Source organism: Rhinoderma darwinii, chromosome 1, assembly GCF_050947455.1.
Source record: "Rhinoderma darwinii isolate aRhiDar2 chromosome 1, aRhiDar2.hap1, whole genome shotgun sequence".
Classification (NCBI taxonomy): domain Eukaryota; kingdom Metazoa; phylum Chordata; class Amphibia; order Anura; family Rhinodermatidae; genus Rhinoderma; species Rhinoderma darwinii.
In genome coordinates this window covers 216,796,085-216,818,305 of record NC_134687.1, presented here as the reverse complement: position 1 = coordinate 216,818,305, position 22,221 = coordinate 216,796,085, and the positions used below count along the sequence as shown (strand labels likewise).

The 22,221-nt window shown below is 45.1% G+C and overlaps 1 protein-coding gene across 1 annotated transcript in view; it reads right to left on the bottom strand.

The window, feature by feature from the left end:
* UBA6 (ubiquitin like modifier activating enzyme 6) overlaps window positions 1-17,972 on the bottom strand; it is a 92,577-nt gene extending 74,605 nt beyond the window's left edge. Inside the window, exons 1-8 of the mRNA XM_075861572.1 lie at window positions 17,887-17,972; window positions 12,315-12,378; window positions 11,262-11,356; window positions 7,289-7,317; window positions 7,088-7,182; window positions 4,729-4,840; window positions 3,146-3,226; window positions 2,941-3,063 (exon numbers count right to left, since the gene is read on the bottom strand). Of these exons, the coding sequence (XP_075717687.1) occupies window positions 2,941-3,063; window positions 3,146-3,226; window positions 4,729-4,840; window positions 7,088-7,182; window positions 7,289-7,317; window positions 11,262-11,356; window positions 12,315-12,355 (576 nt within the window). The 5' untranslated portion in view covers window positions 12,356-12,378; window positions 17,887-17,972. The remainder of the gene's footprint in view (window positions 1-2,940; window positions 3,064-3,145; window positions 3,227-4,728; window positions 4,841-7,087; window positions 7,183-7,288; window positions 7,318-11,261; window positions 11,357-12,314; window positions 12,379-17,886) is intronic.
* Between the last annotated feature and the right edge of the window lie 4,249 nt (window positions 17,973-22,221).

Below are 22,221 nucleotides of genomic sequence, written 5' to 3'. Positions count from 1 at the left end.
GGATCCAGATACTGGTAAACCTCAGTGTCTGCTCAACTTCTTACTCTTTTTATTTTTTTTTATAAACGAAGGCCTTGTTCACACTGCGTGTATTCGATGTTGCGCCGAAAAAAGCATGCCTTAAGCTTCCCATTGACATCAATGGTAAAACGAATAGTGCATACGATTAGGCTTTCTTACGCTCGTGTATTAAAAAATGCGTAGTGTAAAAAGAGAAGCGGCAGGTCAATTCTTGGCGCATAAAACGTGCCAAAAACTAGCCTAATGCCCATAGTCAATGGGAGTCCTAATTAGGTGACAAAATTGCATAAAAAACGTCTGTAGCGCTTTTTTTTTACGAGTCTGTTTTTAGCACCGTGTGAACAAGGCCTAAAGAATTAACCCCTTTAAATGTGACAAAGCACATATACTCTCTCCTTGGTAAGACGGGTAATAACATAAAAATAAGTTCCTGGATCCCCCCTGGAAGGCTGTACAGAGGGAAAGATGGCAGTATCAGACTGGGTTCTTTCTTCCTGGTGTCACTTACAACTCTCCTCCCATACACACACGACTGCGGTTTTCTTCATTGTTCGACCACTTTTTTTGCGGATAGCAAACGGAACGATTCATTTCTGTGGGGCCATGTACACATCTTTTTTTTTAGCGGATCAGTGTGTCTGTTCTGCAAATTATAGAACAGGACCTATTCTTGTCCGTATTTGCAGTCCGTCTCACCCATTCTAGTGTATGGGTGGGCAAAAAAAAAAAAAAAAAAAAAAAAAAAAAGCACACGGAAGCCACTAGGATCTTTGTTTTGTGGTCCACAAAACGAAACCGGTTGTGTGCATGATGCCTGATAGACACACAAATACAGGAAGGAAAACTCTTCTTGCGGTTATCAACTTCAAATCAATGCTGCACTCTGAATATTGCACCTGGCATCAGGATTCTGAGCTTTAATATGACACCAAGCTCTAAGCTCTAGTACGCAGTCTAGTCACGGCAAGCGTTTAAAGTTATGACGTGGGCGGGGTTACAATTGCAGACAGTAGTGAGTGAGGGGAGGCTCCTGCTCTAGTGAGTGAGGGGAGGCTCCTGCTCTAGTGAGTGAGGGGAGGCTCCTGCTCTAGTGAGTGAGGGGAGGCTCCTGCTCTAGTGAGTGAGGGGAGGCTCCTGCTCTAGTGAGTGAGGGGAGGCTCCTGCTCTAGTGAGTGAGGGGAGGCTCCTGCTCTAGTGAGTGAGGGGAGGCTCCTGCTCTAGTGAGTGAGGGGAGGCTCCTGCTCTAGTGAGTGAGGGGAGGCTCCTGCTCTAGTGAGTGAGGGGAGGCTCCTGCTCTAGTGAGTGAGGGGAGGCTCCTGCTCTAGTGAGTGAGGGGAGGCTCCTGCTCTAGTGAGTGAGGGGAGGCTCCTGCTCTAGTGAGTGAGGGGAGGCTCCTGCTCTAGTGAGTGAGGGGAGGCTCCTGCTCTAGTGAGTGAGGGGAGGCTCCTGCTCTAGTGAGTGAGGGGAGGCTCCTGCTCTAGTGAGTGAGGAGAGGCTCCTGCTCTAGTGAGTGAGGGGAGGCTCCTGCTCTAGTGAGTGAGGGGAGGCTCCTGCTCTAGTGAGTGAGGGGAGGCTCCTGCTCTAGTGAGTGAGGGGAGGCTCCTGCTCTAGTGAGTGAGGGGAGGCTCCTGCTCTAGTGAGTGAGGGGAGGCTCCTGCTCTAGTGAGTGAGGGGAGGCTCCTGCTCTAGTGAGTGAGGGGAGGCTCCTGCTCTAGTGAGTGAGGGGAGGCTCCTGCTCTAGTGAGTGAGGGGAGGCTCCTGCTCTAGTGAGTGAGGGGAGGCTCCTGCTCTAGTGAGTGAGGGGAGGCTCCTGCTCTAGTGAGTGAGGGGAGGCTCCTGCTCTAGTGAGTGAGGGGAGGCTCCTGCTCTAGTGAGTGAGGGGAGGCTCCTGCTCTAGTGAGTGAGGGGAGGCTCCTGCTCTAGTGAGTGAGGGGAGGCTCCTGCTCTAGTGAGTGGACTTACAACCAGACAGAATTTAAAGGAGGGGGAAATGGCTGTCATGTATATAGAATAATTATTTAGATACTTCTCAGTTTTGATTGCAAACTATGATCAAGGAAGAACAGGAAGTCAAGGAGGAGTTGGTGTGATTTTTTTTAAATGTCTTTCCATATTTTCCCTTTTGGCTCCTTAAAGATCACGTCAATTTTGACCTTGAGGACCTGAAAAATGTTTTGATTTTTCCTCTTTGTATCTGTGTGGTCATAACTTTTTAAAATTTTGTTCAATATAGCTGTTTGAGGCTTTGTTTTTGTGGGATGAGTTGTACTTTATGTAAGTGCACCAACAGGAAATATGGTCGGACAGCACTTGGGTCCTTCAATGGACCCTGGGCTGTCTGCCTACACAATGTATGAGCCTCGATCGCATCACAGGGATTCCCCTATTTCCCTTTGAATGCTGCTATTAGTGTTGATTGCAACATTCAAAGCGTTAATGGCGGAGATTAGAGGTTTCTCTAATCTTTGCAGTTAGAGCGAGGCTGTGACTATTAAAGCCGTGGCCTCGCTCCTGAACATACGGGCACACTTACTGTGCCCACGCGATTAAAAGAACGAGTGCGCTCATCCCAATGCAGCAATGTTCTAAAGCTCATGACGAGCATACTGGTCACGCTCTGCAAACCAGTTAAAAGGAGATTGTTGCTATCCTGTGTTATGACTGTCAGTACTGACTGGAAGTGCACTAGAGAAGAAGCTGTGCGGGACAAGTGATACTTTTACAGAGAATGCACACCATTAATATATTCAACATAGTCACAACCATTCAATATTTACAATAAGCCTCTATATTTCCCCATCAATAATACAACCCAGGTATAGTTCTAGGAAAGCTTTCAAATCATATTCCATAATGAAGGAACCAGATTGTACAGCTAAAAACTTTGGTAGTAAATAGAGAAAAAAAAAAGGCACTTACCTGTGTAATATTAGAAATAAAGATCTCTTTTGGCTCTTCCCCTGTGCTGTCCAGCACTTGAAATTTATCTCCAAAGTCACAAAACACGTAAGAGCATACACCATAAGAATCTGAGCAGATGAACTGTAATAAAATACAGACTGTTACAATGGCCTGAATGGCGAGTAGACATTCGTTTGGATCGCTGTATAGTCGTAAACCTTACCTTTATAGGCGGCTGTTGGTCATGACAAAAGTTATTAACCCGCTTCCTCAGGGAAAGCCTTGCTTCAGTTAGTATTACACACTAAGATAGAACAGTAAACATATATAAATCAGAACATTTGTATCAGATTTAGATTAGTTAGGGCGGCTGTAGACGCTTGGATAATACGTACAACTCAGTGATTCGACCGCTTGTTTGACTATTGCTCCTGATGGTGAAGGAAGCAACAATTATTCCACATTGCGATCAAGTAAAGATTGTAGCCAGTTATCACCGTACATGCTACGAGATGATTTTGCATAGCAACACTTTTTTCCCCCCCTTTAAAAATTGCAAAACCATCACGTGATTGTATTTACAGAGAGCCATTTGTTTGTCTATCAATTTTTAGCACTCCTGAAGACTTACAAATAAGAGTAGTCACCTGTGAGTCTTTCCACATTGAAATGATTGTAATATATTTAAAATTAGTCAAATTGTTGAATCATACACATTATCGAAGCATGTAAAGCCACCCTTAAATGAAATAGCAAAACTTCAAACTTTTTTTCCCCATCTAGTTCCATTCCATTCACAAACAAAATAAAGATTGACACTTGAAACACACCGATCAGACAAAACATTAAAACAACCTGCCTAATATTGTGTATACACCCCTCTTGCCACCAAAACAGCTGTGACCTGTAGAGACATGGACTCAAATAGACCTCTGAAGTCCTGTAAATTGCAATTTGGGTTTGCATGGATTGGATGGATTGTTTTTTCAGCAAGTCACAGAGGGGCAATCTGAATTAAATCTGGGGATTTTGGAGGCCAAGTAATTATTTTGTCATATTCCTCAAGCCATTCCTATATTATCCTGGAATTGGGGAATACCTTTGCTATAAAGGGGTGTATTTGTTCTACAACAATGTCAAAGTAGGTGGTGTGTGTCAAAGTCACATCAACATAAATGTCAGGACCCAAGGTTTTCTAGCAGGAGGACAGGGGTCAGAATGGGCACTCTGACTGGTCTGCAGATACACAGCCCCATATATAGCAAGCGGAGTGTTCGGATACCTTTCTATCATAGCTAGCAGTTCCTTCAGCAATTCGTGCTACAGTAGCACTCACGTGGGATCGGACCAGACGGGCTAGCCTTCATTTCCCACAGGCAATGCGCCTTTAGGGTCCACAACCCTGTTCCCAGTTGTCCTTTCCTGAAACACTTTGGCAGTACTAACCCACTACATACCGGGAACACTCCACAAGCCCTGCTGTTTTGGTGATGCTCTGACCCAGTTGTCTAGCCATCACAATTCAGCCCGTGTCAAATTCACACAGATACTTATGCTTGCCCATTTTTCTCGATTCCAACACATCAACTTCAAGAACGGACTATCCACTTGCTGCCTAATATATCCCACCCCTTGCAGGTGCCATTTTAACAAAATAATCAATGTTATTCACTTCACCGGTCAGTGGTTTTAATGTTATGGCTGAACAGTGTAGATCAGCACTTTATGTACAGCACATCTGGACCACTTGGCCTAATAAATAAGGAGTCTGATTTTATGTAGAGCACAAATAAGGGTAACTCTTACCTGGTACTGTTTCAGGAATGAAAGATCAGACTCATCATCCAGCGGTATGGTTGAGGATTTTACTTGGACATAAGGATTGAGCTCTGCAATGTGGTGAAGGCATACTTCAGCTCTGCAAGGCATTAGAACAGAAAGATTTCAGAAGGAATTCTGCATGGCAACCATGTGCTAAGTGGTTACAGAAAACCGAAACAAAGACGTTTTGTTTTATTTATACACCATCATGAAATCATACAGTACTATTAAAAAGTACAGAACTTATATTATACAGGGTGATTCAAAAAGGATGGTGAAAAAGTAAAGTCCTGTAGTTATAACATCAGTGGTAAATAGACAGGGAATGAAAATCAACACAAAACTGACTTCATTGCCCATAGCAACCAATCACAGCACAGCTTTCATTTTCAAGAGCCAAGTGTGCTTAAATAGTGAGAGATAAGATGGCGACAGAAGCAAGAAAAAGCTTTTTGAGTGTTGGAATTTGCAAGAACGGGATCTGTTTTTGATAGTACAGCGAAACTTCAGAATAAATTTGGTAAACGTGCCATGAATAGAAACTGCATTTCGCATTGGGTTAACCCCTTCCCGACATTTGACGTATCCATACTCCAAGGTCGGGTAGGGGACGTATGGAGCGGGCTCATGCAGTGAGCTCGCTCCATACGATGCCGGTGTCGGCTGTATGTTACAGCCGACACTTCAGAGTAACAAGCGGCATCGCGATCCCGCTAGTTTAACTCGTTAAATGCTGCGGTCAATACCGGCCGCAGCATTTGATTCGTCAGAAAGAGGGGGAGCGACCCCCTCTAACAGCTCATCACGCCCCCCACAACGCAATCGCGGGGGGTGGGGGGGGGGGAGATGGTTGCTATGGCTGCCTGGGGGCTTAATGAACGCCCCTAGGTCCGCCATCTTTGTACACCTATTAAGCCTGGGGGCTTAATGAACGCCCCCAGGTCCGCCATCTTTGTACGCCTATTAAGCCTTGCCTCCGGAATCACGATATACTGGAATACATTAGTATTGCAGTATATCATGCAAGCGATCGTTGGTTGAAGTCCGCTAGGGGGACTAATAAAAAAAAATAAAAAAATAAAAATGACTTTGTCAAAAAAATAAAAATTGAAAAATTAAAAAGGCAAGGAAAACAGCAGAATGTCGATTTTTTGGTCACCTAATCTCCCACTAAAAATGAAATAAAAAGTGATCAAACCGTCGCATGTACACCAAAATGGTATTATTAAAAACTACAGCTTATCCAGCAAAAAATAAGCCCTCATACCACTTAATCGACGGAAAAAAAAAGAAAAAAAACGTATGGCTCTCAGAATTTGGCGGCGCAAAATAATTTTTTTTTTTACACTTAGGTTTTTACATGTAAAAGTAGTCAAATATAGAAAAAACTATGTATATTTGGTATCGCCATAATCGTATTGACACACAGAATAAAGTTAACATGTTTTAATTGCACAGGGAATTCCGTAAAAACGGCGCACAAAAAACCATGGAGGAAGCGCTGTTTTTTTCATTTTCTACCCCACAAATAATTTTTTTCCCGTTTCCTAGTACATTATACGGCAAAGTAAATGGTGCTACGAAAAACTACAACTCGTCCCGCAAAAATGAAGCCCTCATAGTACTATATCGACAGCGAAATAAAGACATTATGGCTTTTGGAAGGTGGGGAGGAAAAACGAAAATGAAAATCTGAAAAAGGGCTGCGGCGGGAATTCAAAACCACTGGTTGATTATGTAACGGGAAGAGTCCAGGCCACCCAAAGACTTCGGAAGAGACAGTGAACAGGATTTGAGCCATTAACGAGCGTAGTCCTAGAAAGTCAACCAGGCTGACTAGTATGGAACTACAGGTGCCTAAAAACAAGTTATGGCGTATCTTACAAAAAAAAAAGTCTGCGTTGTTCGCCGATACCCAAATGTAACCCTACCAGAACATTGGATCGGCCGAAACCGGAGACAATGATTTACCAATGTTGCGCTAGCCTCCATGATCGCCAGATCGAACACCATGTGACTTCTTTCTGTGGGGCTGCATCAAGGACTCCGTGTATCTACGCCCCCCCCCCCCCTCAGCCACCGGATCTGAACCACCTGAAACACATCACTGAAACCAGTAGAGAGTCCATATCGGAGGATATGCTGGCACACGTCTGGACAGAACTGGACTACTGTCGTGTCACCAATAGAAATCACTTTGAACATTTGTAGTGTATAGATAAAGTTTGAATAGATCATTTGTCTTTTCACGTTGATAAATTTGTGTATCGTTCTCTTGGTTATGAATACCGAGGCTATAATTTTTGCACCATCCTTTTTGAATCACCCTGTATATTGTACAAACCTATTTTTTTTATCTCGGACGTCATCTTCCCTGATAAAGAAATTAGTCCCAAGGTCCCATGTTTCACAATGTCTCGTGTCATGGATTGTCAGTGCCTGATGGACAAAATACCTGTTATCAAAAGCTCAACCATACCAAAACAAAAACACAATACGAACAAAAAAAAACAAAACACAATGCAAGACAAATTTTTCTCCTTACCTTTATTCCAGCTAAAGCAATATTCTTAGCTAGAATGAAATAAAAAATAAAAAATAAGGTGAGATGCATCAAAAAAAGTCAAAGGTCTGACTGCAGTTAAATGCCATGTGCACTTTTTATTGACTCAAAGCATTAACAAAAACAAAAAACATAAAATTGGCAAACAGTCAATTAAAAATATCCTGCCAACTTGTGTATGCAGTTCTATCTATCTCCGTGGTTACAGACAACAGATAATGTAGCCGCATGTACTACAGGTTATAAAATCTAACTCATCCCAATTATTTATGTGAAACAAATTTAAGTTAATCCCCCATTATTCTGCACGCAATACGCCATAATCACAAAGTCAAAACAATGTTAGTAATCTGCTAATTTATGGATAAGGAAAAACTAAGAGATTTACTATTGCATTGACATAAGTATTCAGACCCTTTACTCAGTACTTACAGCCTCCAGTCTTCTTGGGTATGATGCCACAAGGTTTGCACACTTGGGGATTTTCTGCAGATCCCCTCAAGCTCTGTCAGGTTGGATGGGGACAGTCGGTAGACAACCATTTTCAGGTCTCTCCAGAGACGTTTGATTGGGTTCAAGTGAGGGCTCTGGCTGGGCCACTCAAGGACATTCAGATGTTCCTAACCCACTCCTGTGTTGTCTTGGCAGGGTGTTTTGGGTTGTTTTCTTGTTAGAAGGTGAAACTTCGGCCTAGTCTGAGGTCCAGAACTCTCTGGATCAGGTTCTCATCAAGAATATCTCTGTACTTTACTCCATTCATCTTTCCCTCAACCCTGACCAGTCTCCCTGTCCCAGCCACTGAAAAACACCCCCACAGCATGATGCTGCCACCACCAAGCTTCACTGTAGGGATGGTATTGGGCAGGCTATGAGCAGTGCCTGGTTTCCTCCAGACAGGACGCTTAGAATGGAGGGCAAAAAGTTCAATTTTGGTTTCATCAGTCTACAGAATCTTGTTTCTCACAGTCAGAGTCCTTTAGGTGCTTTTTGCAAACTCCAGGTGTGTTTTCATGTGTCTTTTATGGAGGAGAGGTTTCTTTCTGGCCACTCCGCCAATCTGGGCTTTATGGCAGAGTGGTGCAGTGATGGTTGATCTTCTGGAAATTTTCTCCTTTCTGCACACAGGATCTTTGGAGCTCAGCCAGTGACCATCGGGTTCTTGGTCACTTCTCTTACCAAGGCCCTTCTCCCCCGATTACTTAGTTTGGTGGGGCCGCAAGCTCTAGGAAGGTTGTTCCAAGCGTCTTCCATTTAAGAATTATGGAGGCCACTGTGCTCTCAGTACAGCAGAAATTTTTCTGTAGCTCCACACAGTCCTGTCTCTGAGCTCTACAGGCAGCTCTTTACTCCTCATAGCTTGGTTTTTGCTTGGATATGCATTGTCTGCTGTGAGACCTTATATAGACAGGGGTGTGCCTTTCCAAATCCTGTCCAATCAAATGAATTTACCACAGGCGGACTTCAATCAAGGCGTGGAAACATTTCAAAGATGATCTAGAGAGATGAGAGGCCCCCAGTGCTACACTTCAAGTGTCATAGCAAAGGGTCTAAATACTTATGTCCATGCAAACAGAGTTTTTCATTTTTAATAAATTAGCAAACATTTCTAAAATGTTGTTTTCACATTCTTATTATGGGGTATTGAATGCAGAATGGAGAAAAACGTGAACTTTTTTTTTCATTATTATTTTAGCACAAGGCCTCAAGACTGAGGACTTTCCAAATGCACTGTATATGCCTTAGGCCGGATTTACACGAGCATGTGCATTTTGCACAGGCAAAAAACGCTGTGTTTTGCGTGCGCAAAATGCACTTAACAGCTCCGTGTGTCAGCCCCGTATGATACGCGGCTGCGTGCTTTTCGCGCAGTCGCCATCATTATCACACTCCGTTTGGAGGTTTGTAAACAGAAAAGCACATGGTTCTTTTCGGTTTTCATTCATCTTTTTCACAGCTGTTGCGCGAGTCACGCTCGTCCCACGGAAGTGCTTCCGTGTGGTGCGCGTGATTTTCACGCACCCATTGACTTCAATGGGTGTGTGATGCGTGAAATACGCCCAAAGAGCAGATATGTCGTGACTTTTTTTCAGCGGACTCACGCTGCGGAAAAAATCCCGCAACTGTCTGCACTGCCCCATAGACTAATATAGGTCCGTGCGACGCGCGTGAAAATCACGCGCGCTGCACGGACGTATATAACGTTCGTCTGAATAAGCCCTAAATGTGGCTAACGCCATACAAAGTGAAGCTACCACAGACACCAGCTAAAGGTGGGTTCACATGAGCAGATTTCTGCCCAAAACGAGCGCCGTTCGACGATAGAACAATTTGATCGGAGCTCTTTAACAGGCCCTTTTACATGGAACAATGCTTTCTGTATGGGGACGAACGATGGTTAATACAATTGTTTGATCCACATCAGTTTACATCATGGTTAGCAGTCTCTCTTTACATGGGGGGGGATATACTGCAGACAACGATTATTTTATAGCCTGCATAAACCATGTGATCAGCCAACAAACAAGTGTTTGCTCATTTGTCGGCTGATCGCTGCCCTGTTTAAACGGGTCAATAATCGTCCGAACGATTATTCTTAGGGACACTCGTTCACGATTATTGGCCTGTGTAATTCTGTTCACACTGGCGTCATGGCATTAGTTTTCTTGAACGTTATTCATGACCGATATGATGGATTTGTTCTTATTTTTTTCTTACTGGATAAAATAATGTAGCACGTATGCTATTCTGACCATCAAAAAGCTACAGAAACATGACGGAAAAAAAATAACAAAACTGCGAACAGAGTCCGACATCTTATCCTCATCTTGGACTAGAATATTTCTTTCAAAAAGCAAAACCTTGAACATCTAAACAAAGCATCTTTGTCCATTCCTGCATTCCACGGTTAAGAAAAGCCTTTTAAAACTTGAGCCTCAGGACACAATCACGTTTTAATGCAGTTTTTGGCTCAGCTTTGAGTCAAAGCCAAAAGTGGATCCAAAAGGAACGAAGAGAATAAAGAAAAGACAGTTGCATCTTCATTTCTATCCACTCTTGTGTTTGGCTAGGGGTATGTTCACACGCAAACTCAAAAACGTCTGAAAATACAGAGCTGTTTTCAAGGGAAACCAGCTCCTGATTTTCAGAAGTTTTTTAAGCCACTCGCGTTTCTCGTGGCGTTTTTACGGCCGTTTTTGGAGTTATTTTCAATAGTCTATGAAAAACTGCTCCAAAAAACGTCCCAGGTTTTTCCCTGCGAGTTGCCAGACTGATACACTGCGTGCTTTTACGCAGCGTATCCACCCTGTGTGAAAATACCTTAAAAAGGGGGGGGGGGGGGGGTGGGAATCACTGGAAAGGCGTGCTTCTGGGACTCCTGTGATCAGCTTTTATTGCTCAGGGGAACACTCTGGAAGTCCTCATGAAATATTACGCAGTGCACATTAAAGTCAATGAGCTATCCATGAATTGCATGGGCATCATTGGTCTTCCAGAGTGAGAGTCACTCTACGGAGACAGTAAAAAGAGCGGATCTTGCTCTAAAGGACTCAGGCTATACGTTCGGAGACAAACAAGCACTATAATTTTGTACCGCAACCTTGTTAGAAAAACTGGAATTTATTCCAAACACAAAGGCCAATTGACAGGCACATTTCGCCAATATATACATGATAACCTTCCTTTGAGTTGGGGGGGCGGCCTTCCAGTTGCACTGAATAAGGCTCATTGCTCAAAATTTTCTGCCACTTTTCTTACAAGAAAGAGTCGGTAAACAAGCCAGCTTCAACCGGATGTCGATCTCTATGTTTTAGTATGTGTGCTTACATCTGATTTCTCTAAAAAACTAAAGTTCGCACATGATCACTGAGAAGTGATCAACCTTTAAGTGGAAAACTGCATCTTAGGTGAACACTGGCTGTGAAACATGCTGTAAAGCGTTATTGTTTACACTTACCTATTTCAACACCTAGTCCACCCATGCCACTGAGGAAAACATGGGACTGAGCCATTTTCTGCATAGCTGTATCACCCAGGACATACCTTTGCCGGCTAAATTATAAAAAATGTAAAAGGTGTTAAAAACAACATTGTTTGTAAGTAGCACCACTTTATACATATATTCAGGTATTATACCACTTCACATCTTGGAACATTTGTGCTCCCCACCCCATTAGCAAAGCAATATACTGTAGGTGTTAGTATGTAAAGTGCAGACCAAAAAAAAGAGGCGCCTGACGAGCAGTTTGACCTGCCTGAGTAACAGGCTGATCTTTTTTTCGTATTGTCGCTTCCAGAGCTTTCCTCTCATCCCATCTGTAGCACCCATAGCCGCGGACCGTCATGATTACTCACCCCCCGGCAGTCGCAGCCATAGATCGGTGAGCGCCGGCGCTCACTTCCGGTCCGCTGTGTCCCGTAGGGTGCACGCGCACACTCGTGCCCGGTCTTAAAAGGGGCAGCGCGCACACATGGGAATTATTAATTAGCCCATGATCACCCTGGACAATGAGAAGGGCCCTTTACATCAATGTGATATCTGTGCGGGTCTAACCTCTATCATCAGCAAAACGAAGAGGCTGGACTGCTAGAGGGAGCACCGCGGCCGCTTTCCTGAAGTAACTGACGTAATCCTGTCCAGGTCTGTGTTTAGTACTGAAGCTCAGTCTTATTAAAAAGAAGGAAGTGCAAATGCAGTTCCAGACACATGGATAAGAGAGTCACGGGTGCTGCAGAGCTTTCTGCTAATCCGGTTGGTAAACGGCGACAGGTTACATGGGGTAATGGCTCACACGTTGCTAGGGATAGGCGATCATAGGCCACCAATATTATAGCTACATAAAGAGGTCGGTCAGGATGTCGGTGCCCATGGTTAGCCTTTGACACTAGACTTTCATTATGTTTTTAGAGCCTGCACAATTAAATTATTTTGCTTCTCTATCTGTGCACCTTCAAGCAACTTTTGCCTCGGTCTTTACTCAAGATGAGATCTATCTAGGACAGTACTCACCTGTACAGACCATCATCAATTTCCATGGAGTCTGCAGCCATTGTGAAGATTGGTCTTGCGTGCCCTACAGAAAACCAGGTTAAAATACAGCTGTCAAAAGTGTCACAGAAATAGAAAACGTGCCAAGAACACAAAATTAACACCTTTACATAAAATCGCTTTTCCATAGCAATCTGGAAAAATTCATACAATGTGCTTGCTGGTGGTCATGAGTGCCAATATGCAGGGAAAAACAGTCATGAGGCCACAGAGGTAAAACCTCTTCAGTCTCAGGATGGGTGGGGTTGCCAGCAGTCGTACTCTCACCGATCCCAAAGTAATGGCATATCCTAGTAATATGCCATGATTTTCTGCGATGGGAACGCCTCTCTAATGTACTGCTCGAATGTAAAATCTAACATCTTTGGAAAGTACCTTGGTTCTGTTTTTTTAGTGTAGAAAAAGTAGTATCCTGTTACTTGGAAGCCATCAGGAAATTCTGCCTCAAAATTCCGTTTGGAAGTTTGAGGCAGATTTTCCTCTCCCTGAACGCCGATTTTCGCCCGCGGCCATTGAGCAACGCGGGCATAAAACGGCACGAAATGCGCTCTCTCTGCCTCCCATTTATGTCAATGGGAGGTCAGAGGCGTAAACGCCCGAATATAGTGCATGTTCCTTTCTCCCGCGAGACAGTTTTACCGCTCTTGCGTGAATGAGACGCCTCCGCCTCCCATTGAAATCAATGGGAGGCATGTTCGGGCCGTTTTTGACGAGTTGCGGCGCGGTTTCCGCGTCAAAGAACTCTGTGTGAACCAAAGGATCTGTTGAATCCTACTCTGCGGTGCAGAACAATCGGTTGCTACTTAGGGAACTGACCGTGCCTGTAAGGGTACGTTCACATGGCTTATCGTCGGCCGTTTTTTGGGCTGGAAATGGCCGAAAAATCGGAAGCAGAACGCCTCCAACATCTGCTCATAGATTTCAATGAGAAAACGGCGTTCTGTTCCGACGGGCCGTTTTTTTTACGCGGCCGTTTGTCAAAACGGGCGCGTAAAAAAACGGCTGCAAAATAGCGCAGGTCACTTCTTTGGAAGTTTTTGGAGCAGTTTCATAGACTTGAAACCAGCTCCAAAAACGGCCGTAAGAAACGCGAGTGGCTTAAAAAAAAAGTGTCTGAAAATCAGGAGCTGTTTTTCCTTGAAAACAGCCCCGTATTTTCAGACGTATTTAGTTAAGGCCTTATTCACACGAACGTGTTATACGTCCGTGATACGCGCGTGATTTTCATGAATGGGGCCGTTCAGACTGTCAGTGATTTTCACGCAGCGTATGTGCGCTGTGTAAAACTCACGACATATCCTCTACTTGCCCGTGTTTTGCGCAGCACGCACCCATTCAAGTCAATGGGTGCGTGCAAATCGCACACAACACACGGAAGCACTTCCGGGTGATTCGCGCTACAGCTGGTAAAGGAGAAGGGAAACATAAAATCCCCTCCTTTACGGTGTCGTCACATAAAAAGGGAGTGTCATAATGATACATTATAAATCACGCAGCCACGCACCATATAACACGTCATACTGAACTTTTGCGCGTGTAAAAAGCAGTGTTTTTGCACGCGCAAAACGGACAGGTTCGTGTGAACATAACCTAATAGCGTGAATACAAAGAAGGTTGTCAGTAACACAGTGAATGACGGCGACACCTAGACTTTTTGTAGCGCTACTGATTGATTTTAACTATTGAGATACAGCTGAAGTCCAAATGAGTACATGAGTTGCTTGCAATCTTGCGGACTGCAGCTGTCGCTCATGAATTAAAATCAATCTGTAGTACTACAAAAAGTGTAGGTGTAGCCCTGGCCTAAGTGCTCAGAATGCATAGATCAGTATAGAACACGTCATACAGGGTTATGCTGCATAAGGCCCCATGCACACGACCGTGCCCGCAATCACGGCCCGCGATAACGGCCGGCCGCCGACTGAAAGCCGCATTTTCGGGCCGTGTTCCCATACAAAGTATGGGAGCACAGCCCGCAAAATGCAAAAGAACAGACATGTTCCATAATTCCCGGAACATTTCCACGGCACGGACACCCTTCCGTAGTGCTACTGAAAGGTGTCCGCGTTCAATGAAAGTGAATGGGTCCGTTTTTTTAGGGTCGTGTGCATGGGGCCTAAGGCAGCATTTTTGGCCTGACATTCATCAATAGGAGGTATGAGGCAATTGACACACCACTCTTCCCGGTCAATGAGCATGTGCTGTCACTATTTGCCCTAGACCAGGCACCCAATCCAAAATACACAACCTAAGGGCTGATTCAGACGAACGTGCCGTTTTTGCGCACGCAAAAACCGCAGCGATTTGGATGCGCAAAAGGCACTTGACAGCTCCGTGTGCCCTGTTCATATGGATGCGTGATTTTCGCGCAGCCACCATCTTTATGACACTCCGTTTGGATGTTTCTAAACAGAAAAGCACGTGGTGCTTTTCTGTTTACATTCATTCTATTACTGTTATTGCGCGAATAACGCTTGTCCCACGGAAGTGCTTCCGTGGGGAATGCGTGATTTTCGCGCACCCATCGACTTCAATAGGTGCGTGATGCGCGAAAACCGCCGACACAGAACATGTCGCGAGTTTTACGCAGCAGACTAACGCTGCGCAAAACTCACGGAGTGTCTGCACTGCCCCATAGACTTCTCTAGGTCCAAGCGAGCCGCGTGAAAACCACGTGGCCGGCACGGATGCAAAACACGTTCGTCTGAATCAGCCCTAAACAAGCTCCTCAAAGCAAAACATGAAGGGGCCCTTCATCTACATATAAAAAAACCTACAATAGTATCCCAAAAACAGAAGGATAGCACGCCTGAGTAATAGTACAAATATAACTTTAGTAACTTTGCCTATACAATATCCAGTACAGAGTAAATATGTGCCTGAACCATAATGTACACTGGCAATGAGCCAAAACGCATGTCAGGGCATCTCCTGGGGTGTTCCTATCCTGTCCAGTCATTTTGCATCCATCATGACTAAGGATATGTTTTGATCTCCAATGTCTAGATCAGACATGGGCAAACTACGGCCCGCGGGCCACATACGGCCCGTTAGGCTTTTTAATCCGGCCCGCCGAACTTGTCCAAGATATATCCGTCCTCAGCAGCTGCTAGTTCGCGCAGGACGGACGGATATATCCGTCCTGTGATCGCGCGGGTACTGACAGTTTACCCACGCGATCAGCGGCAGGAGCACAGCTGTTATACACAGCCTGGCTCCTGCTGCAACTGCCGGAATCGAAGCACGCGCCGATTCCGGCAGTTTAACCCATAAAATGCCGCTGTCAACAGTGACAGCGGCATTTAATGTGTTTGACAGAGGGGGGAACTCCCTCTGTCTCCCGATCGGCGCCCCCGCAAACAAATCGCGGGTCGCCGTCGGGTTTCCATGACAGCCGGGGGTCTAACAAAGACCCCCAGGTCTGTCTTCAGCATCTGCCTGTTAGGCGATGCCAGAGGCATGACCTAACAGGTTGCCTGTCAGTTTTACACTGACAGGCAATAATGCTTTGGTATACGAAGTATACCAAAGCATTATATATGCGATCGGCATATCGCATAGTGAAGTCCCCTGGTGGGACTAAAAAAAAAAAGAAGTAAAACCGTTAAATAAAGTTTGTGAAAAAAAAAATAAAAAAAATTACAGTCAAAGTCAAATAAAACTACTTTTTTGCCCCAAAAAGTGGTTTTATTTAATAAAACGGTCAAAACAAAATCACACATACACATATATGGTATCCCCGCGATCGTAACAACTTGACCAATAAAATTAACACATTAATTAAACCGCCGGATGAACGGCGTCCAAAGAAAACGCAAAAAACAACGGCAAAATTCTCTCTTTTCTCCCATTCCCCCCATAAAAAATAAAATAAAAGTTCATCTATAAGTCCTATGTACCCCAAAATAGTACTAATGAAAACTACACATTGTCCCGTAAAAATCAATCCCACGTACGGCCACATCGACGGAAAAATAAAAAAATTACGCCTCTTGGAACGCGGCGATGCAAAAACAAGTAATTTTTTTCTAAAAGGGTTTTTATTGTGCAAACGTAGAAAAAACATATAAAACCTTTACACATTTGGTATCCCTGTAATCGTGCCGACCCATAGAATAAAGTTAACATGTTATTTACGCTGCATAGTAAACGGCGTAAATTTATAACGTGAAAAATCACAGTGCGTATGTTATTTTAATCTATTTACATTTCCTCCTCCCAGTATCTGCGAAATAGTATGTAAATGCCATATCTTGCATATTCCTTGAGACAAATTTATTAACTGATAAGGGCTATTTTTCACATTTGAAAGACAGTTAATAAATTGGGTTGTAGTGTTCTTACTGTGCTATGAGGTTTGCACACACTACATTTAATGCTTTAGTATATCCGGCCCAAACACTCCCTCCAAATGCTCCTGGCCCGGCCCCTCTGTCAAATTTTAGAACCCATTGTGGCCCGCGAGTCAAAAAGTTTGCCCACCCCTGGTCTAGATCTTAGACTATATTCTCTTTGGTTGGACATTTGTATCTAGGGTGCATTTACCCCATACATAGCAGGGCTACTTCCCCACGTGTTATACCTAGCTATATATGCCATCTCCTGCATTCTAGACCACAACATTTATTAGGTATTTCTTGTTCAGGATATCTCCATCTTATATATAGTAGCGTTTTTTCATCTACTACACTTAGTCATATGTGGTCTATGATTTGTTGGTATGCAATAGTGTTAGGTTCCATTTGTTTACATATGCCGAATACGTTACGCTATGTTATAACTGGTATTATCCATTGCCCGTGTACATTATGGTTCAGGCACATATTTACTCTGTACTGGATATTGTATAGGCACCTCAACACCAAAAACATGTGACCAACACTTCACCAACAAGTGGGCGCATCCTCGCAAAATAGAGTGGTCAGTGCAACAACCTACACCAAGAACTGGCATAAGTCACGGCACAAATCCATGGCAGCTGAGATTTCACTTTCTGGCGCACAAAAGGCCAGAGATACACCTAGTTTCTTAAGAGGCGTGCGCCGCCTAATAAGTTAGGCAAATTTAACTCCAGCAGTCTTTATATTAAAATAAAGTCCCCCTTTTATTTCTGTATTTAAGTATATTATAAAGATGCAAGCTATTACTTTAGTTGACTATATAGATAGTGCGCCTCAATTGTGAAGGGTCTCTTTAAGAAGATTGCAAGCTCTTCTGGTCAGACCCTCCCCTAATGTATTCTGCTACTGGATTATTTATTTTTTACACTTGTAAGTCATTTAAGATTTCTATTGCATATTGTACAAAACCACATGAGATACAGACGCTATAGATAAGCAATGAATGTTAGACAACGACAGGTCATAAAAGCCCACAATGCTTCCTTCCGCCCCCATTGATATGTGTCAGCAGGTTTCTACTGCAACATCATGGACAGGTAGAAGGGAGAACTCATCAGCTCGTGAGAGGTCGCTGATCTTAGGCCACACACCTGGGTACACAGAAATCCTCGGAGAAGGAAGACACCACTAACCTCAACTACAACTGCTGCAGTTCCGTGTCGGCCGGGAAAGGAAGAAGGCAGATGCGAAATCCTAGTGCTGGGCTAAAGGACCTTTCATGATGTCATGACCATGTGATCAGTCACATGTGTGGGAGGAGTCAGAGCAGTTTCATGTAGTTCTTTCGTGATTATGTGAAAATGTCCTCATGTGCTGGGAATAGAGATGTGTGTGCTGCATAAACTTCTGAAAAACACAGCAGTGCTGCCTGCCCTGCACACTATGCTTCACCTACCTGCACACTGTGCTTCCCCCTCCATGCATACTATGCTTCACCTACCTGCACACTATGCTTCACCTACCTGCACAATGTGCTTCACTTACCTGCACACTGCTTCACCTACCTGCACACTATGCTTCCCCCTCCATGCATACTATGCTTCACCTACCTGCACACTATGCTAAACCAACCTGCACAATATGCTTCAACTACCTGCACACTATGCTTCACCTACCTGCACACTATGCTTCACATACCTGCACACTATGCTTCACCCACCTGCACACTATGCTTCAACTACCTGCACACTATGCTTCACCTACCTGCACACTATGCTTCATCGACCTGCACACTATGCTTCACCGACCTGCACACTATGCTTCACCGACCTGCACTCTATGCTTCACCTACCTGCACAATATGCTTCACCTACCTGCACACTATGCTTCACCTACCTGCACACTATGCTTCACCGACCTGCACACTATGCTTCACCGACCTGCACACAATGCTTCATCTACCTGCACACTATGCTTCACCTACCTGCACAATATGCTTCACCTACCTGCACACTATGCTTCACCTACCTGCGCACTATGCTGCACCTACCTGCACACTATGCTTCACCTACCTGCACACTATGCTGCACATACCTGCACACTATGTTTCACCTACCTGCACAATGTGCTTCACCTACCTGCACAATGTGCTTCACCTACCTGCACAATGTGCTTCACCTACCTGCACACTATGCTTCACCTACCTGCACACTATGCTTCACCTACCTGCACACTGTGCTTCACCTACCTGCACACTATGCTTCACCTACCTGCACACTATGCTTCACCTACCTGCACACTATGCTTCACCTACCTGCATAATATGCTTCACCTACCTGTACACTATTCTTCACCTACCTGCACACTATGCTTCACCTACCTGCACACTATGCTTCACCTACCTGCACACTATGCTTCACCTACCTGCACACTGTGCTTCACCTACCTGCACACTGTGCTTCACCTACCTGCACATTGTGCTTCACCTACCTGCACACTATGCTTCACCTACCTGCACAAAGCTCTGCGCAAAGCGCTTTACACACCCATAGCTCTGCACAATATGCTTCACCTACCTGCACAATGTGCTTCACCTACCTGCACAATGTGCTTCACCTACCTGCACAATAATCTTCACCTACCTGCACAATATGCTTTACCAACCGGCACAATATGCTTCACCTACCGGCACAATGTGCTTCACCTACCTGCACAATGTGCTTCACCTACCTGCACAATATACTTCACCTACCTGCACACTATGCTTCACCTACCTGCACAATGTGCTTCACTTACCTGCACACTGTGCTTCACCTACCTGCACACTGCTTCACCTACCTGCACACTATGCTTCACCTACCTGCACACTATGCTTCCCCCTCCATGCATACTATGCTTCACCTACCTGCACACTATGCTTCACCTACCTGCACAATGTGCTTCACTTACCTGCACACTGTGCTTCACCTACCTGCACACTATGCTTCACCTACCTGCACACTATGCTTCACCTACCTGCACACTATGCTTCACCTACCAGCACAATATGCTTCACCTACCTGCACACTGTGCTTCACCTACCTGCACACTGTGCTTCAACTACCTGCACACTGTGCTTCACCTACCTGCACACTATGCTTCCCCCTCCATGTATACTATGCTTCACCTACCTGCACAATATGCTTCCCCCTCCATGTATACTGTGCTTCACCTACCTGCACACTATGCTTCACCTACCTGCACACTATGCTTCACCTACCTGCACACTGTGCTAAACCAACCTGCACAATATGCTTCAACTACCTGCACACTATGCTTCACCTACCTGCACTCTATGCTTCACATACCTGCACAATATGCTTCACCCACCTGCACACTATGCTTCACCTACCTGCACACTATGCTTCACCGACCTGCACAGTATGCTTCACCGACCTGCACACTATGCTTCACCGACCTGCACACTATGCTTCACCGACCTGCACACTATGCTTCACCGACCTGCACAATATGCTTCACCTACCTGCACAATATGCTTCACCTACCTGCACACTATGCTTCACCTACCTGCACACTATGCTTCACCTACTTGCACAATGTGCTTCACCTACCTGCACACTGTGCTTCACCTACCTGCACATTGTGCTTCACCTACCTGCTCACTATGCTTCACCTACCTGCACAAAGCTCTGCGCAAAGCGCTTTACACACCCATAGCTCTGCACAACAAGCTTCACCTACCTGCACACTGTGCTTCACCTACCTGCACAATGTGCTTCACCTACCTGCACAATATGCTTCACCTACCTGCACAATATGCTTTACCATCCGGCACAATGTGCTTCACCTACCGGCACAATGTGCTTCACCTACCTGCACAATGTGCTTCACCTACCTGCACAATATACTTCACCTACCTGCACAATATACTTCACCTACCTGCACAATATGCTTCACCTACCTGCACACTATGCTTCACCTACCTGCACACTGTGCTTCACCTACCTGCACACTGTGCTTCACCTACCTGCACACTATCCTTCACCTACCTGCACACTATGCTTCACCTTCCTGCACACTATGCTTCACCTACCTGCACAATATGCTTCACCTACCTGCACACTATGCTTCACCTACCTGCACAATGTGCTTCACCTACCTGCACAATGTGCTTCACTTACATGCACACTGTGCTTCACCTACCTGCACACTATGCTTCACCTACCTGCACACTATGCTTCACCTACCAGCACACTGTGCTTCACCTACCTGCACACTGTGCTTCAACTACCTGCACACTGTGCTTCACCTACCTGCACACTATGCTTCCCCCTCCATGTATACTATGCTTCACCTACCTGCACAATATGCTTCCCCCTCCATGTATACTGTGCTTCACCTACCTGCACACTATGCTTCACCTACCTGCACACTATGCTTCACCTACCTGCACACTGTGCTAAACCAACCTGCACAATATGCTTCAACTACCTGCACACTATGCTTCACCTACCTGCACTCTATGCTTCACATACCTGCACAATATGCTTCACCCACCTGCACACTATGCTTCACCTACCTGCACACTATGCTTCACCTACCTGCACAGTATGCTTCACCGACCTGCACACTATGCTTCACCGACCTGCACACTATGCTTCACCGACCTGCACAATATGCTTCACCTACCTGCACAATATGCTTCACCTACCTGCACACTATGCTTCACCTACCTGCACACTGTGCTTCACCTACCTGCACACTATGCTTCACCTACCTGCACACTATCCATCACCTACCTGCACACTATGCTTCACCTTCCTGCACACTATGCTTCACCTACCTGCACAATATGCTTCACCTACCTGCACACTATGCTTCACCTACCTGCACAATGTGCTTCACCTACCTGCACAATGTGCTTCACTTACCTGAACACTGTGCTTCACCTACCTGCACACTGTGCTTCACCTACCTGCACACTATGCTTCACCTACCTGCACACTGTGCTTCACCTACCTGCACACTATGCTTCACCTACCTGCACACTATGCTTCACCTACCAGCACAATATGCTTCACCTACCTGCACACTGTGCTTCACCTACCTGCACACTGTGCTTCAACTACCTGCACACTGTGCTTCACCTACCTGCACAATATGCTTCCCCCTCCATGTATACTATGCTTCACCTACCTGCACAATATGCTTCCCCCTCCATGTATACTGTGCTTCACCTACCTGCACACTATGCTTCACCTACCTGCACACTGTGCTAAACCAACCTGCACAATATGCTTCAACTACCTGCACACTATGCTTCACCTACCTGCACACTATGCTTCACATACCTGCACACTATGCTTCACCCACCTGCACACTATGCTTCAACTACCTGCACACTATGCTTCACCTACCTGCACACTATGCTTCATCGACCTGCACACTATGCTTCACCGACCTGCACACTATGCTTCACCGACCTGCACTCTATGCTTCACCTACCTGCACAATATGCTTCACCTACC